The sequence below is a fragment of the Sinocyclocheilus grahami genome, unplaced genomic scaffold, assembly GCF_001515645.1.
Source record: "Sinocyclocheilus grahami isolate Dianchi unplaced genomic scaffold, SAMN03320097.WGS_v1.1 scaffold152.1, whole genome shotgun sequence".
NCBI classification, from domain to species: domain Eukaryota; kingdom Metazoa; phylum Chordata; class Actinopteri; order Cypriniformes; family Cyprinidae; genus Sinocyclocheilus; species Sinocyclocheilus grahami.
In genome coordinates, this window is record NW_015505331.1 from 315,731 (window position 1) to 332,762 (window position 17,032).

Consider the following 17,032-nt stretch of genomic DNA (forward strand, 5'->3'; position numbering starts at 1 on the left):
GTGGCTGGTCTCAGATGATCTTGGAGGTGAAGATGCTGGATGTGGAGGTTCTGGGCTGGTGTGGTTACACATGGTCTGCGGTTGTGAGTCCGGTTGGATGTACTGACAAATTCTCTGAAATGCCTTTGGAGATGGCTTATGGTAGAGAAATGAACATTCAATTCACGGGCAACAGCTCTGGTGGACATTCCTGCAGTCAGCATGCCAATTGCACGCTCCCTCAAAACTTGCGACATCTGTGGCATTGTGCTGTGTGATAAAACTGCACATTTTAGAGTGGCCTTTTATTGTGGCCAGCCTAAGGCACACCTGTGCAATAATCATGCTGTCTAATCAGCATCTTGATATGCCACACCTGTGAGGTGGATGGATTATCTCGGCAAAGGAGAAGTGCTCACTAACACAGATTTAGACAGATTTTTTAACAATATTTGAGGGAAATAGGCCTTTTGTGTACATAGAAAAAGTCTTAGATCATTGAGTTCAGCTCATGAAAAATGGGGGCAAAAATAAAAGTGTTGTGTTTATATTTTTGTTCAGTGTATATAGGTGAAATATTGTGTTATACAAGTTCTGTGCTATGCAAACAGTTATATTAGAAACCAACACTGACTACTAGTGAGCAGAGTGAGAACTGCGTTCCAACCAAAACTAAATGACCAACCAAAAAAACAGATGTTTTCCAATGGAATTCTGCTTTCTGCTCTACTATGACTTACCTTCCTCCATTCAAATTTCCCAAAGATTTGCAACCCCTTGTGTTTTTCTAGATGGTAAAGATGTTCCAGAATAACAGCCCTCGCTGCTCCACCATCTATTTGCTGCCAGGAGAGGTCCGGCTCCTTTACTTCCCATTGCTTTTGCTTTGGTTTGAGTGTCTTGTCAGAATGGAGGCTTATGGCTGTTAAAGAATCAGGTTCTAGATAGGATTCTGTAAATGAAATAATAGAGTTCATTGCACTGAATACATAATATTTTTGGAAAGAAATCAGGTAAACCTGCCATTAAAAAAAAACGTTTACATGAAACCCACAAACATGTTTTTAAATATGAAGAACATTCACATGTTTTGATGGTTCATATTATTCTCGCCGACTCTACTCTCTTATCTCAGGACTCTCAGGACAGTTCAGATGGAATCCCATCTGCCCCGCGCATGACTGGTAGTTTGGTGTCAGACCGCAGTCATGATGACATTGTGACGCGAATGAAGAACATAGACTGTATTGAGCTGGGCCGGCACAGACTGAAGCCTTGGTACTTCTCTCCATACCCACAGGAGCTCACCTCTCTGCTCATTCTCTACCTCTGTGAATTCTGTCTCAAATACCTCAAGAGCCTCAAATGTCTTCAAAGACACCTGGTAAGACTAGTTTGAAGACTTTAGGCTTAAGGTGTGGTCACATAAGCAAAATTAAACAGGCATTGTCCATTGTCAGTAGTAAAGCTATGCATGAGGCACATCACACACTGAAGTCACATTTAATTTGGTCACCGCAGTGAATTTGTGTGACCAACTTGAACACCAGCAAAATCTGCTTGGGAACATTTTCACCCTCATGCAGAACTCTTGATTGCACGGATTCCTATTGAAAATTTGCAATGGTAAATGTGACTACATCCTTAAAAACATGTTATAGTTACACATATTTTGTGTATAATTGGTATTACATTTAATACAATTATTACTCCTGTAACTTTTAAAGACGAAATGCAACCTTCGGCATCCACCAGGAAATGAGATCTACCGCAAAGGAACCATCTCCTTTTTCGAAATAGATGGCAGAAAAAACAAGGTGTGTAATAAGAGGCAGATGACAAAATTAGAGTTTGGATTAGTGATTTGACACAAATAATTTAATAAATAACATTTAAAAAACTATGTTGTTAAAGTGGCTAAACTTAATAAAGAATATTTAAATGTTGCTATTTGGACACTTTTTTTGTTTTACTTGCACTAATAGGGTCCAGTGCGCCTGTTGTTGCACGTACTATACATCTTTGTGGTCTCTTGATGGTCTTTTAAATCTTTGATGCTCTTTCACTGCACAGGCATATTCCCAAAATTTGTGCTTACTGGCCAAATGCTTCCTGGACCATAAGACCCTGTACTACGACACCGATCCTTTCCTCTTCTATGTTATGACGGAGTATGACTCTAAGGGTTTCCATATCGTTGGCTACTTCTCAAAGGTATATTCTTTATCTGCTGGCATCTGTTTTTTTTAATGCTTTTTAATCCTTCAAACATTTGCGTGTACTATATTTCCTAAAAAAAATAACGCCTCTTGGTTTGATAGTCTCTAAAGTGTCCAAATAGTCTTTGAGGCCACTATATTAAATGTCTTTTTTCTCTCTTTCATTAAAGGAGAAGGAATCAACAGAAGACTATAATGTGGCCTGTATCCTGACCTTACCACCTTATCAGAGAAGAGGCTATGGCAAACTACTAATCGAGTTCAGTGAGTAATTTTACAGTTCTCAGGACTAGTTAAATTGAGTTAGGCAGTATTTTTGCTCAATTTTCAGATTTTCAGTCAATAATTTATGCCACAATGTTATTTAATATAATAAGCCCTGAATGCTGTGGCCCTTGTTTCACGTCACATCTTGTCTCCAAGGTTATGAGCTCTCAAAGGTGGAAGGAAAGACAGGCACCCCAGAGAAACCTCTGTCTGATTTGGGCCTGCTCTCCTACCGTTCATACTGGTCCCAGACCATTCTGGAGATACTCATGGACCTCAAATCAGAGAATGGAGAGCGGCCACAGATCACCATCAAGTATGTGCCCACTGTTTTTATTGTACTAAGGAAATACTTTGTAGGCACAGTTTTCTAGCAGTGTTCTTGCCTTTGTTGTTTTTAGTGAAATTAGCGAGATCACAAGTGTCAAGAAAGAGGATGTGATATCAACTCTTCAATACCTCAACCTCATCAATTATTATAAGGTAAAAAATCACTTTCAGTGAAAGCAGAATGCACCTTTCTTTATTTAAGCTCTCAAACTGAATTATTTTGCGGTTGAAAGTCAGACAACATTAGTCATATTCTTTCCTTAGATTGATTTTGCTCTTCTCCATTGCAGGGTCAATATATCCTCACCTTGTCTGAGGATATAGTGGAAGGTCACGAGCGTGCCATGCAGAAACGCCACCTCCGCATTGATCCCAAATGCCTGCATTTCACTCCTAAAGACTGGAGCAAGAGGGGCAAGTGGTGAAGTTCAGAGGAGGGCTGCTAGCTCACAGCTACAGAGAGCAATTAAAGCCAACATAAATACTGTAAATAGTCTTGTATTTATGTACTTTTATGGTTTTTATATCAAGCACTTGTTCGCCAATATTTTGAGCCATTTCAAAAATGTAACTGAATGTGATGTGTAAATAAACAGTCTGTTTGTACTGTTTGGGGTTATTAAGACGTTTTCTCAGTCACTATAGATTAAAAGATTGTAGCTCAGCTTTGTGCATTTTTTTTGAAGTATGTGATGCATTACATGTATTTAACATTCCCAATATTCAATTACATGTTGTATCCTACTATACTCAGACTGTACAACTACACATACTAAATGTCAACATCCCTACATGAATGAAACACCATCTATTAGCTAGGTCCAGGTACTGCAGATGTTTTATTGCTGTGGACGACTCCCAACTGATTTAGTGTCAACACTTTATTTGTCAACAATGTTAATGTATAAGCAAAAGTTAGATTATAGAGCATATTCTATAACATGATTACATAGTACATTACATAGTCATTTTAAACGAGTGCAAGAAAGTTTGGAATTTCAAGTAAAGACAAGTCTACGCAAAACCCTGAGGCTGAAAAAACGAGAAGGGTCTGGCTGCAGCCTTGCACTTGCACTCTCAGACTTGCACTCTCAGACACTTGCGCTTCCACTAGCGAAGTCACTTGCAGTCTTTTTTATTTTGTTCTATTTATTGATTACTTTTTGTTTGAATCTCTCAAAATTTTACAACAGTAGCCAGGTGGTGAAGACAAGAAAAAAGAAACTAACTTACAATGTCGCTTGCAATCGCAGCTTCCTGCAATGTCACTTGCAATCGACACAAATCGTGCGTGTTACCAATGGAGACAAGAAGCTGTGGTGATCAAAACTAATTTTATACTATAACGTACAGGGTCCTGCAAGAAAAAGACAAGACCCGCAAATCCATGGCTACAGAACAGCAGAATATGAACGCAATGCGTGTTGCGTTTATTCTGGGCTCACCTGTATATTAGTTATGTAGGCTATATTTTAATAATGAAGAGCATTGATTTTGGTCTTTATCATCTTAGTCCATTATGCCACGTTTTGTGGTGTGGGAGGAAAATACTATATACATATTCATTATATTAATAAACTGTATATTGAATTTTATATTTTAATAGCATCTTAATACATTACTAGCATACTTAATACATTAATACATTAAGTGTTTATGTTTTTCTACAGGAGGAAAACGCTTAGCGAGAGATTCATATTCTGCTGTTCTGTGGCCACGGATTTGCGGGTCTTGTCTTTTTCTCCTACAGATGGCTTGCAGGACCCTGTACGTTACGGTACAAAATTAGTTTTAATGGTTTAATCACCACCACAGCGTCTTGTCTCCATTGGCAAAACGCACGATTTTGTGTCGATTGCAAGTGACGTCGCAGGTATCGGAGAGTGCAAGTGAAGCTTGCAAGTGACTTCGTAATTTAGTTTCTTTTGTCTTGTCTTCACCACCTGGCTACTGTTGTAAAATGTTGAGAGATTCAAACAAAAAGAATAAATAAATAGAATAAAATAAAAAAAATAAAGACTGCAAGTGATGTCGCTAGCAAGTGTCTGAGAGTGCAAGTATGAGAGTGCAAGCGCAAGTCTGCAGCCAGAACCTTTTGGAAAAAACCGGCCTCAACTTCTCTCTGCATCAAGATGATGCAGGTAGGATCCCAGTGACATAACAATACTTTGGTCATGTTATGCTCAGTCACAGAGTTCTACTACATACAGCTCATAGAGTACAAGCCCTAATGTTTCTAATATGTATTAATGCTTCAATAGTCTTAATAAATGTATTAATATAATACTAGTATCAAACAGTTTTAGTGATTAAAAGCTTCTTCCATCCATCCAGCCAGCTGGTAGCAGTGAGGTGAATGTTACTGTGTGAATTTACATCAGTTGTGCATCACTGCAAGTAACATGAGAACCATGTGACACGCTCACACTGTGTGTGGGGATCTACATTCCTTAAAGCTGTCAAGCACTTATACGAAAGTTTGCACAGGTGTGATGGAGCGTGTAGGAGACCCTGCCCTCTCAGAGGATGACGAGGCCGTACGATTGGCTGCCTCGCGCTGCAGCTCTTCCACCCTCTTCTGAAGCTCTGCCCGTTTTGCTAGCAACTCTTTGTAGCGCTGATGGACAGGCTCCTAAAACACATTGTTCATCAAACTGAGACTTTCAAACAAAACATAGACAGCACAAGCCTCATAAGTTCTTAAAATGATAACTAAAATGTCAGATGTTTAGTTGATGGATAATATAATTACATCACTAATTATGCGCTTAGGTAATATTTATTCACCAAAAAAAAAATAAAACTCTATAGATACTTTTTTTTTTTTAGTAACAACCTCAGTACACAACAGGGCTTTTCACATTTGAAAAAGTTAACCCTGTGTCATTCTAAACCCTGGTTAAAAGTAATTCTGGGTTACCATGATTGAAGTTTTACATTGCTCATATTTTTCATTGGGTTAACCATTAATCCTGGGTATTCACAAGTTGACACTGTACATTCCTAAACCCCATGTCAGCGTTCTTATTTGTGGTGTCAGTGGCATTGATTGGACAAATGCAGTCCAATACGGTCTAGTTTTTCCTGAACTGACTTTTCGGGTGGACTTTAAAGGCAAGAATTAAAGCGTCTCTTCTTCATTCCAGTTCACGTTTTCCATCACCATTCAACATTTTTCCTCTCAAACGCTGAAAACTGTTTATACAACTCTCTGTGTTTCCATGAATGTTCAAGCAGGGTTTCACAACTCTGGGTAAAAGAGGTGCTAACCCCGCTTCTAAATTACAAGTGTGAAACAAAACTTTACCCGCAGGGTTTAGAATGACAATAACCTGGGGTTTAAGTGCAGTGTGAAAAGCCCAAATGAAATGTCTTTTAAATATCAGACGAATGTGAGCAAACTTTAGCTAGCAGAGTCAGATAATAAACCTGACAATTTCCACACCTACACATCCATTAAAACCTGGAGTGTACCTGTGGTCGCATGCGAGGATTCCAGCGTATGTAGTAGGTGACCCAGAGCTGGAGGTGTCGTATACCGACGGTGGGGAAGAGCACATGGGAGGGATAATGTACGTACAGTGGATTCACAAACTCCTCTAGCTGACTGTTCACAAATGACCATAAAGACACAGTGTGCTTCGGGACTTCCTAAACACAAAAACAGACAGTCCCTTAGACCTACACATACTCATATAAGCATCTTATAAATAAACAAGTCTCACACGAATTTGTAATTTAACATAATGACAAAGGATGATTTACTGTAAGTTGCTTTAGATTAAAAGCATCAGCCAAATTACATTCTGATCCATTAAAGACTAATTTTTAAACTTTAATTTTCAAACTTACTGTGCAAATGAGATGCATACAAAGTGTACAAACATTTATGCCCATGGCCATTCTCTCTCTTACCTCTTTGAGTCTTTGCTGCTCACTGTTACACAGAAACGTGCCAAAAAGGCAGCTGTAGAGTTGATCCAGTATTGTTATGAGGAAATACTCATTGAATTCGAAAGCTGCAGGAAACTACAAACAGACATATTTATTCCTTATACAGACACAGACAGACATAGAAAATACACTGAAGACACAGGCAGGTGTTGCTCTGGTAACTCTGGGGTGTTTTGCACTCACCTGTCTTGTCATCTGCCAGACACAGTCAATGAACTGCAGGAAGATCGGAGAGCGATCTGCATCTGTGTGATTCTTATCACCATGACCCACTCTCTATATTCACAAAAATAATCATTTATTCATAATGAACAAATTGACTTAAAATAACTGCAAAACATGATATAATAACTCCAAGAATCCAATATTTGACACTGCTGTATTACATTATTCAGTCAGTAAGATTTTTTAAATATTTTTAAAAGAGGTCTCTTATGCTCACCAAGGCTGCATTTATTTATTTGTATTTTAAAATATGTTCAAATATAATTTATTCCTGTGATGGTAAAGCTGAATTTTCATCAGCCATTACTCAAGCTGTCAGTGTCACATGATCAAAAAAAATTCTAATATGTTGAATTGGAGCTCAAGTAACACTTCTAATGATTATAAATGTTGAAAAAAATTTTTGCTTATTAATAATTTTGTGGAAATGTGAGTTTTTTTTAGGATTCTTTGATTAATATAGAATGATGAATATTAAGTAAAAAAAAGAACAGCATTTACTTGAAACAAATCTTTTGTAATTTTATAAATGCCTTTACGGTCACTTTTGATAAATTTAACGCATCCCTTCTGAATAAAAGTATTAATTTCTTTACAAAGAAAATCATACTGACCCTAAATTTTGAATGATAGTGTACATATGTTTTTGTAACTTTATAAATGGTTAAAAGTTAAGTGTATAACTAGATATTACATATTCTATAGGACTAAATAATAGCATATTATTCACACATATATGATATTTGAATGAAAATTGTATTTCCATTAGAAAGGCTAAAATTAGTTTCTAGAGTAGCTGTGCAGCACATGAAATAAAGAAATTGGCCATCTATCACAGGCGTCTATTTAAATTTGTTTGATGATCTGAAACATTAAACAAAAAAATAAGAAATCAGGAAGGGGGCCAACACTTTTTCACACCACTGTGTATATACTGTGTATATATATATATATATATATAAATTATTTTCTCAGTCCATTGCAACGGCGCAATAGCGTTCCCTTTATAATCACTAAAAGCTGTCACTCATCTTTGTTCATCGCATTCTCACAAAGTTATGTTATAATCAATGACGTTATCTACGCTGCATAATGAATCTCTTATTTACATCGAGTCTACACTTTGTTATAATGAGATGATTCGTGCTGAACGCAACACCTGAACAAAAAACTGTGGTGATTTGAGCGGTGAGTGGATTCTAACTTAAATGCCTCTGATTGGCTGTTGGGTTCCAGAAATCAACAAATATGTCTGTGATTGGCTACATTGCTCAATGCTGCAAAAGATGTTGAAATAGAAACCGACCTCCAGAGCGCAAACCATAAAGCACTGGATAGTTTGTCAAATCTGCAATGAAACGCCATTATTACAGCATTAACTGATGGTGCTATTGATTTCGTTTGAGGGTGCTTAGCACCCCCGTAGAGCCAGGCCTGATCTATCAATATAATGGTATGTGCCCAGTGTAGACACAGTGCACTTATATATGACACTATAAAGCTGTCATTATTATAGGGAATAGTGAATGAGTTAACAAATAAGCAAGTTGGGATACAGCAAACCTTTTATCCCGTTACAGTCCTGCTTGTTGCTGTATCACGTAGACTACAACTGGATGACTGACCTGTTGGAAGCGGTGACCGAAGCTGAGCCACTCTTTTTCCAGCAGTATCTGAAAGCCTCGTATGGTTCTGTAGTGAGAGTCCAGCATTATCAGGGCCAGTGAGGTCAGCTGAGGAGTTCTGTCCCAGCCGTCACTGCAATGAACCACCACTGAGGTTTTCCCAGACTCCACCTTATCAGCTATCCTTAAAGCTCCTGCCAGAATCAACTATCACACACACACACACACACCACACAATCAGTGCCAACTTCATTATCATCATGTTTCTTAACATTCGAGAAAGGTGATTAATGTCTCACCTTAATATGCTCCAGCCAGTGGGTGGACTCGAGATTGGAAAGCCAATGAGAGTCCTCAATGTTGGGATAGACAACCTCCTTCAGTTTCCGTTGAGACTCACGCATTACATGAATGTTGTGAATATCCAGAAACACCAGTTCAGCATTCTGATAAGCATCTTCACTCTCATATCCACCTCCTTTCATCTAAAATACACACGGACACAGGCTTTCAAAGTTTCCCTTTCATTTAAAACAGACACTTGAAAAGAAAGTGCATGTTTACCTTGTTAGCTGCAGCATTCACACTTGGTCTGGCATCAAATATGAAAATTTTGTGTGATTGGGCATTTGCATCCATAATGGCCTGAAGGAGCTTTTCATCTTCTTTGCAGCGGCGACCGTTCTGGCCCACCATCGGTTGACTGGCACGAACCACTGCGGCCTGGCTCTCTGGGTGAATCCATGATAGCACCTAAACCAGGGAAAGCCAATAGCTTCAGTGGTGAGGTCCGAGGACGAATAATTGTGCACACACAGAATGACGTGTGATGATTCAGAAACATCTCATGACACTGACCGGAATGCGTCCTTTGGCTCTAAAGCTGGAGATACGTCGCAGTTCCTCATCAGTAATGGTTACTGGGACAACTAGAGCTGCTGGGTATGAATCACATAGCTCATAGTGATCATTTACTTTGGAGATCCTCCAGCTCTCTTTTGGAAGACCCTACACACACACACACACACACACACACACGTATTTAAAACATGACTACAGATACTCGATTCTTAGTAGCTAATAACAGCATTCTGCATTTAAGTAAAATGCAATTTGTAAAATGATGCTAAACTGTTTAAATGATTGTTGTCCCAGAAAAACTATATCCTCTCTTGTAACACTATATCCAGTCTAATTCTTTTCAAATAATAAAATTGTTAATATTTAAATGATTCTATTATTTTTTTAATAATACATTTATTATTATATAAATACTAGGTAATAAAATTAAACATTCATAATGAATTTGTTGAATAATAAAACCCCTTCAGGGTAATAAAAGACACCTGTGCTTCACATTGGAGTCCTGATTACCCTAAAAGGATTTATTTTGCAATAAATATCAGATGACTGTATATTATCACCTTGTAACTCAAAAACAAACAAATGAATAAACACACACTGTACCTGTCTCTTGTATTCAGCCAGGGGATCATACACCCTCCATCCATTCTCAGGAAACACCTGTTTATACTCAAATGCAAAGAGAGACTAGACAAAGAGAAGGGGAGGAGACATAGTGAGTGATACAAATTAATTTTAGGCTGAGGATATATCAGTTAAATTAGGTATATAAATTATATTTTTATGCCGAGTTAATATACACTCTGTCTATTTATGTTTCTCACCATGTTGTTTGACACTGGAAAAGCAAACTTCATCAGAACCTCAAACACTGATTTCTTTAGTGAGTCCTCAGGCTCCTTGTGCACAAAACGTAGATTCCTCATATCCTACAAGCCATATATACATTAAGCAAATTTGCAAAAAACAAAAATAAAATAAACCGTAAGGGTTTATTCTGCTGCTCAATTTCATGTCCTGCCTACATCTTCAATGGCCCCTCCACAAATCTATTATATTTTATTTTTAGCAATGTATTTTCATATGTGCCAGATGTTCACATACATAAAATGACAAAAGCACATAGCAAAATTACTAAAACTATAAAATGAAAAGTTAAAGTATAAAAATTAAAGTAAAATAAAAATACTACAATAACAACATATTATTAATATTATATAGTTTTAATTTAAATTATAGTTTAAGTTTAAATAATAAGATGGAGGAACTTGAGGCCATTGTCAGGAATCAGAAAGTATACCGGGAGAGCAGCTTTTTGTGTTTTTGTGAAACGTGGCTGAGAGACTGTATTCTCGATTCCATCAGAAGTATCAATGGCTTCCGGACAATTTATGCAGACAGGGACACCAAAGTTACCAGTAAGCGAAGAAGCAGGGGGCTTGCTTTTATCATAAATAACAAGTGGTGTAACCCTGGACACATTACTATTAAGGAACAAATATGCAACAAGGACACTGAACTCTTAGCAGTTAGTCTGACACGGTATTATTTACCGAGGGAGTTCTCTGTTGTGATTACTATTGTTGTTTACATTCCTCAATCTTTCCATGCAGAAACAGCCTGTGATTTGTTGCAGACTGCTGTTACGAGATTACAAGCTAAATATCCAGACTCTTTCATTTTTATATCCGGTGATTTTAACCATGCCTCCTTCTCCAACTTTCTGCCCACGTTTAAACACTTCATTGACTGCCCTACAAGAGAAAACAAAACACTTGATCTCTTATATTCTAATGTTAAAGAAGCCTATAAATGCTCTGCCCTGCCACCACTCAAGTTTTCTGACCACAGACTAGCTTATCTATCCCCTACTTATACTCCTGTTGTGAAAAGAATGCCTGTCACCACCAGAACAGTAGAATGCTGGTCCCATGAATCCATAGAATCTTTGCACGGTTGCCTGGAAAAAAACTGACTGGGATGCCTTCTGAGAGTCCTATGGGGATGATATTGATGGTCTTACTGACTGTGTCACAGAATACATCAAGTTTTGTACAGATATCTATACACCCAGCTGAGTGATTCGGTGTTATTCCAGTAATAAACCGTGGGTAACCAGAAGCCTGAAAGCACTGTTAAATCTGAAGGAAAAGGCCTTCAGGACTGGGGACATGGTTAAAGCAAAGGAAATGCAAAGCGAATTGAAGGTAAAAATTAAGAAAGGGAAGCAAATCTATAGTATATAAACTGGAACAACAGTTGGAGCAGGACGGGGCGAAACAGGTCTGGGCTGGAATGAGAAAAACCATGGGCCTTGAGCAAAAGGGGGAATCACTGCTCATTGGAGACCAAGTCCTTGTTGATGATCTAAATATGTTTTTCAACAGATTTGACTTTCCCACCACTTCCCATCTGGCGCCGGTGGTTAATGTTTCCCCCCTCACCATCTCACCACCAGCTGCACCTTTAATATTCACCTCTCTCCAGGTTTAGAGGGAACTGGACAGACTAAAGCAAGGAAAGGTGGCTGGGACTGATGGAATTAACTTCTAAAAGCCTGCTCCAGTCAGCTGTGTGAAATTTTCTCTCATCTGTTCAATCTGAGCCTGCGGTTGCAGAGGATTCCTTCTTTGTGGAAAACATAGTGCCTGGTCCTCGTTCCCAAATGGAAACATCCAACAGACCTCAAGGATTACAGACCCATCGCACTCACCTCTCACATAATGAAGACACTCGAGAAACTGGTCTTCTCCTACATCAGGCCCAAAGTGTGTACATTCACTGACCCTCTACAGTCTGCATACTTGCCTAATATCAGTATGGACGATGCTCTCATCTACATGATTCAGAGGGTCTATTCACATCTGGATAACCCTAGTGCAATTGTAAGAATTATGTTCTTTGATTTCTCGAGTGCATTCAACACCATCCAGCCGAACTTGCTGGGTGAGAAGATGAGGAGGAGGTGCAGGTGGAGTTGCAGCATGTTTCCTGGGTGATTGTCTATTTAACTGCCAGACCAAAGTATGTGCGAAGTACTGTACTGTGTACAGGGGCCCCACAGGGAACCGTTCTGTCTCCTTTTCTGTTTAGTCTGTATACATCTGACTTTCAATACAACCCTAAAACCTGTTTTCTTCAGAAATATTAGGATGAATCAGCTGTTGTGGGCTGTAATAGGGATGGTTGTGAGGAAGAATACAGGAGTACAATTAGGGACTATGTGGTCTGGTGTAATAATAATCCCCTGAGGCTTAACATCTCTAAGACCAAAGAAATGGTCATTGACTTTAGGAGGACGGGGCTCAAACTAGATCAAGTTTCCATTCTGTGAACGGATGTGGATCTCATTTCCAACGATAAGTATGTCAGAGTACAGCTGGTTAACAAACTGGACTGGTCGAGCCACATGGAGGCTGTACTTTTTAAGAAGGCTGTGATCTTTTAATATTTGTCAACCTCTGCTGTGCACCTTCTATAAGACTGCTGTGGCCAGTGCTATCTTCTTTAGGGTGGTGTGCTGGAGGGTGGGAGCACATACATCAGAGAGGAACAGACTAAATAAACGGATTAAAAAGGCAAGCTCCATCATTGGCATCACACAGGATTGAGTAGAACAGGTGGCGAAGGTGAGGATGCTGAGAAAAATAAAAGCTATTATGAACAATGACATGCACCCACTACATGCCTTAAAAGTGTTTCAGTACAGCACTTTCAGTGGCAGGGTGATTCTACCAAAATGCAAGACTGAACGGCATCGTAAGTCATTCCTGCCTGCTGCCATTAGGTTTTTTAATGTGCAATAACTGTGTGTATCTTTGTCTTGGTTATATTTAATAATACTTTTTATTTATTTGTTTTTGTGTTTCAACTTTATTGTTTTTATAATTGTATTTTTTGTATTATTATTATAGTGTATTATAGTGTTTTTTGTTTAAATGTTATTTGTTGTTGTATTATCAGTTTTGGGAATAGTTTGTTTTTGTTAATATATTTTGGAGTGTAGCATGTTTTATGTAAATATCTTTTGTTTGATTTTAGGAATGTAGACACACACAGGTAGATAGATTGTTGTTGTCTGTGTGTAAGGTCTGAACGTGACTGCTGCTATTGTAACAACGTCCCGTGAAGGATTAATAAAGAATGTAAAGTAAAGTAAAGTTTGTATTATTTTGTTGCGCGTTTGTCATTTTTATTAGTTTTTCATATTTCTGTTTAGCTTTCTTTTTTTATTTAATTTTAGTACTTAAGTTCAGTTAAGTTCTAACATTTTTTAAATTTTTCATCTACTAATTATATTCCAGCTTAATTTAAATTAATGATTTAAATAAATTTAAAAAAAAATATATATATATATATATATATATATATTCACACACATATATAAATAAATATAGTTGTCTTCACAATAACAACATTTTATATTTAAAAAAAATAATAATTTAAAACCTTGCAGGCGAGGCCGTATGAGACATCTCCTCTGCTAGTTGCTGCTCCAATCTTCTCGACTCTGCTCAAAACTCCAAGTGGTAGATCTAGTCCAAACACTGGCTCCTAGACAACAAATAAGGTGATTGAAGTCTTTAGTTTAGAAATTCTCTCCAACAGTCATACAGAAACAGCATGAGCGCATGGCTCTTACCCTGTCAGTGCATCTGAAGAAAAGTCTATAGTTAGTGACAGTCAGAGATCCTCTAACAGGCCCAACGAATGGACAAATATAAGTCACATCTTTAGCTGTGGACACACACACAATAAACACATACTTTAAAACCATCAGAATAGATGATGTACAGAAGTCAATATAATATAATACTACAAATACCGGAATCCTGAACCAGTTCCTCTGGCAGAAGAGGAAGTTCGCCTTTACTGGTGTCTTTGTAGACCTGCACACAGAAGAACATGAGATCAATGCACAGGAACTGAGACTTGTTCCAAGTTCTACACTCACATTTACACTGTAATACCTTTTCGATTGCCCTGCCTTTACTCTGTAAGGAAGAAAAAAAACAGATGAGGTTTAGTTATAAAAACAGTTCAGAACATACAACAGTTTTAAGATCAGAATAAGAAGTGCTGGGTTGGACTTTGGTCCTGACTGACCCGCAGCTCTGTGTCTGAAACTCTGGTGCCACTTGAGCGGTCTGAGCGCGTTGTGGTAGAGCTGAAAGCATATTAGAGGAAGAAGATGGATTAAAGCACACCTATGAGCTTTACGCATTAAAGAAACAGCTTTCTCAGAAATGAACATTCTGTCATCAATTACTGATCCTCATGTTGCTCCAAACCTGTATGTCTTTATTTCATCCATGGAACATATAGTACAGAATGTTAGAGACTGACAGCCTTTACAGTAAAAATGAGTCGTGTCATTCTGCCTAACATCTCCTTTAATGTACAACACAATAACGAAAGAAAGTCAGTCATATGGGTTTGGAACAAAATAATGTTGAGTAAATAACGGCTATCCCGTCTGACAGAGAAATAATCATACATAGATTCAGCACTCCTCACAGAAAGCTTCAAAAATATTATATAAACGTCCGGGAACGTCTTTCATATAGCGCGTTTGCGAAATTAAGTATTGTAAACATTCATTCAGTAATGCATATGCGTGAGAGAGTGTGTTTGTGTTTTCTTTTGGTACCTGCACAGCGACTCCACACTGTCCACACTGCCGCTCTTCTCCATCCCGAACCGGGCCGAACCGCGACACTTATAAAGTCGTGAAGTTAACTTAACTCTGTTAATTTAGTGACTGTTCTATGCGGAAACTCAGTGAACACAAACAGCGGAAGCTGCCATGTCTTCCCAGAATTCCTCTAGGTGGGGCTAATAGTGCGCGCTCGCTCATTGGGCGTTTGTGGCCGTGAGTTTGTGGGGGCAGATTCAAGCCAGATTAAACGATATGAGACACAAACACCAGAATGAACACAAAGTAAATATATGTGCATTAGCCTATAAACAACAACAGCAAAGAAAGGTAAAAGAATGTCCTCTGTATTAGAAAACTTTCTTTATTTGCTTTCTTATATTTTTCACGAAAAGGTTAGTTAAATAAAATGGTTTATAAAGGGACTAAACAATGTCTTAATTAATATTAAAGGATGTTGAGATTAGGGTTAATAAAAATTAATGAATGAAATGCCTTTTATTTTGATTAAATATGAATGTTAAAAGCTTCATATTAATACAGCATTGGTCCAAAATTATTTTTAAAATGTATATGTGTTAGCTGATAGATATAACACTGACGAAATTCACTTTTAACAGATTTAATAACTACTGGTTATTGAAAAATAAAGAAGGACAAGTTTGACTGTACAATCTGATATTCAGGATGAGGCAACAGCAAATAAAGGAGAAAATGGAGTAAAGATAGACATTAGAATTTTTTGACAAGTAAAGTCTTAAAGTCTGGTTATTATTTTTTTTTCATTTTTTCTACATTCTTATATGTGCCACTTACCGCCTCAAAAGGAAAGCGCAATTAATAAATGCTATTTTTTTCATGGATAATAAGGAACCATTTGGACGAATATGATCATTTCTTTTGAAGCTGCTGTTTGACTTCAGTGCTTTAATATAATTCATTTATCTAAAAACGGTTTTGTTGTATACAAATTTGTGCATACAGAGACTGTATCAATGTACAGTGTGTGTGTTTAAACTGTCATGTTTGTACATGACTATGAATGTGTGTAAGCAAAGCTATGTACAAGGTTGTGTATGTGAGTTGGTGTACGTTCATGTGTAAATGCGTTTGTACATAATTTGCGTCACAGTGTCTGCTGGTGGGTGTGTGCCTTGGATCTGATCTGAATGGTTAAGGACCGGCAGCACAAGCATCTTTTGTGTGCAGACGTTTGTAGTGGGGTGAGTAACAGCGTGACACGGGTGATTAGCAATGCAAAGCTCCGGTACTGCGCCATGACCTGCACTAGGGAAACATCAACCCTTTCCTGTGCAACTTCAACCTCTTCTTCTGCTCAGGGACCTCACCAACCGCAGGTAAACATCAGCCAAATACCAACCATATCAAACATAGTACTAAACCTACCAATTAAACCCTGTCATAATCAACTACCAACCGTGTTCAATCCAGCAACTCATTAATCAACAAACTACCAAATCAGTCAGGTCAGCAGTGAAACACCCATTGATATGGTTGAACTAAATATCTGTATTTGAAGTGAAAATGTTCTGCAGTATCTCGAGAATTGAGGCACTTTAGTGGAGTTCTGATGTACATGTATGTTTATTTCTACACTGTTAAAAACAAAGTTTCCTTATTGGCATTGATGGTTCCATGAAGAGAAAAACCTTTAACGCTTAAGGAGCCTTTCCATTGCACAAAAGGTTCTTCACAGTCCAAAAAGGATCTTTAGATTAAAAAAACAACATTTTATACTAAGAAAAAAAAGGTTCTTTGGCACTTCTGCAAAAACAAAACCCCAAAAAACATTTTATTTTTATTATATACTATAAAAAATTGTGTGTGTATATATATATATATATATATATATATATATATATATATATATATATATATATATCTGTGTATAA

At 37.7% G+C, this 17,032-nt stretch overlaps 3 protein-coding genes across 7 annotated transcripts in view; 2 read left to right on the top strand and 1 right to left on the bottom strand.

Moving 5' to 3' along the window:
- LOC107592273 (histone acetyltransferase KAT5-like) overlaps positions 1–3,856 on the top strand; it is a 6,721-nt gene extending 2,865 nt beyond the window's left edge. For 2 of the 3 annotated variants that reach the window (XM_016281702.1, XM_016281704.1), the window contains 8 exons: positions 771–833; positions 1,115–1,363; positions 1,707–1,796; positions 2,053–2,193; positions 2,369–2,462; positions 2,622–2,781; positions 2,867–2,948; positions 3,086–3,856. In XM_016281702.1, the coding sequence (XP_016137188.1) occupies positions 771–833; positions 1,115–1,363; positions 1,707–1,796; positions 2,053–2,193; positions 2,369–2,462; positions 2,622–2,781; positions 2,867–2,948; positions 3,086–3,220 (1,014 nt within the window). In that variant the 3' untranslated portion in view covers positions 3,221–3,856. The remainder of the gene's footprint in view (positions 1–770; positions 834–1,114; positions 1,364–1,706; positions 1,797–2,052; positions 2,194–2,368; positions 2,463–2,621; positions 2,782–2,866; positions 2,949–3,085) is intronic. The other variant, XM_016281703.1, reaches the window with a different exon arrangement.
- A 974-nt stretch (positions 3,857–4,830) lies between these two features.
- On the bottom strand, positions 4,831–15,283 carry LOC107592277 (myotubularin-related protein 2). Its single transcript, XM_016281709.1, has 16 exons — positions 15,114–15,283; positions 14,570–14,630; positions 14,434–14,457; positions 14,289–14,352; positions 14,106–14,200; positions 13,913–14,017; positions 10,288–10,392; positions 10,067–10,150; positions 9,458–9,607; positions 9,164–9,352; positions 8,899–9,084; positions 8,600–8,806; positions 6,933–7,025; positions 6,711–6,824; positions 6,270–6,446; positions 4,831–5,427 (listed from the first exon to the last, which is right to left on the bottom strand). The coding sequence occupies exons 1-16, from the start codon at positions 15,155–15,157 to the stop codon at positions 5,263–5,265; spliced, it is 1,863 nt and encodes a 620-aa protein (XP_016137195.1). The 5' UTR covers positions 15,158–15,283; the 3' UTR covers positions 4,831–5,262.
- Positions 15,284–15,366: 83 nt separating this feature from the next.
- LOC107592389 (gap junction beta-1 protein-like) overlaps positions 15,367–17,032 on the top strand; it is a 5,660-nt gene continuing 3,994 nt past the window's right edge. Inside the window, exons 1-2 of one of the 3 annotated variants that reach the window (XM_016281887.1) lie at positions 15,367–15,449; positions 16,252–16,342. The gene's annotated coding sequence lies outside the window, so the exon portion shown is untranslated. Of the gene's footprint in view, positions 15,450–16,251; positions 16,478–16,696; positions 16,719–17,032 lie in introns of those variants that run through there. The other 2 variants (XM_016281886.1, XM_016281888.1) reach the window with 2 other exon arrangements.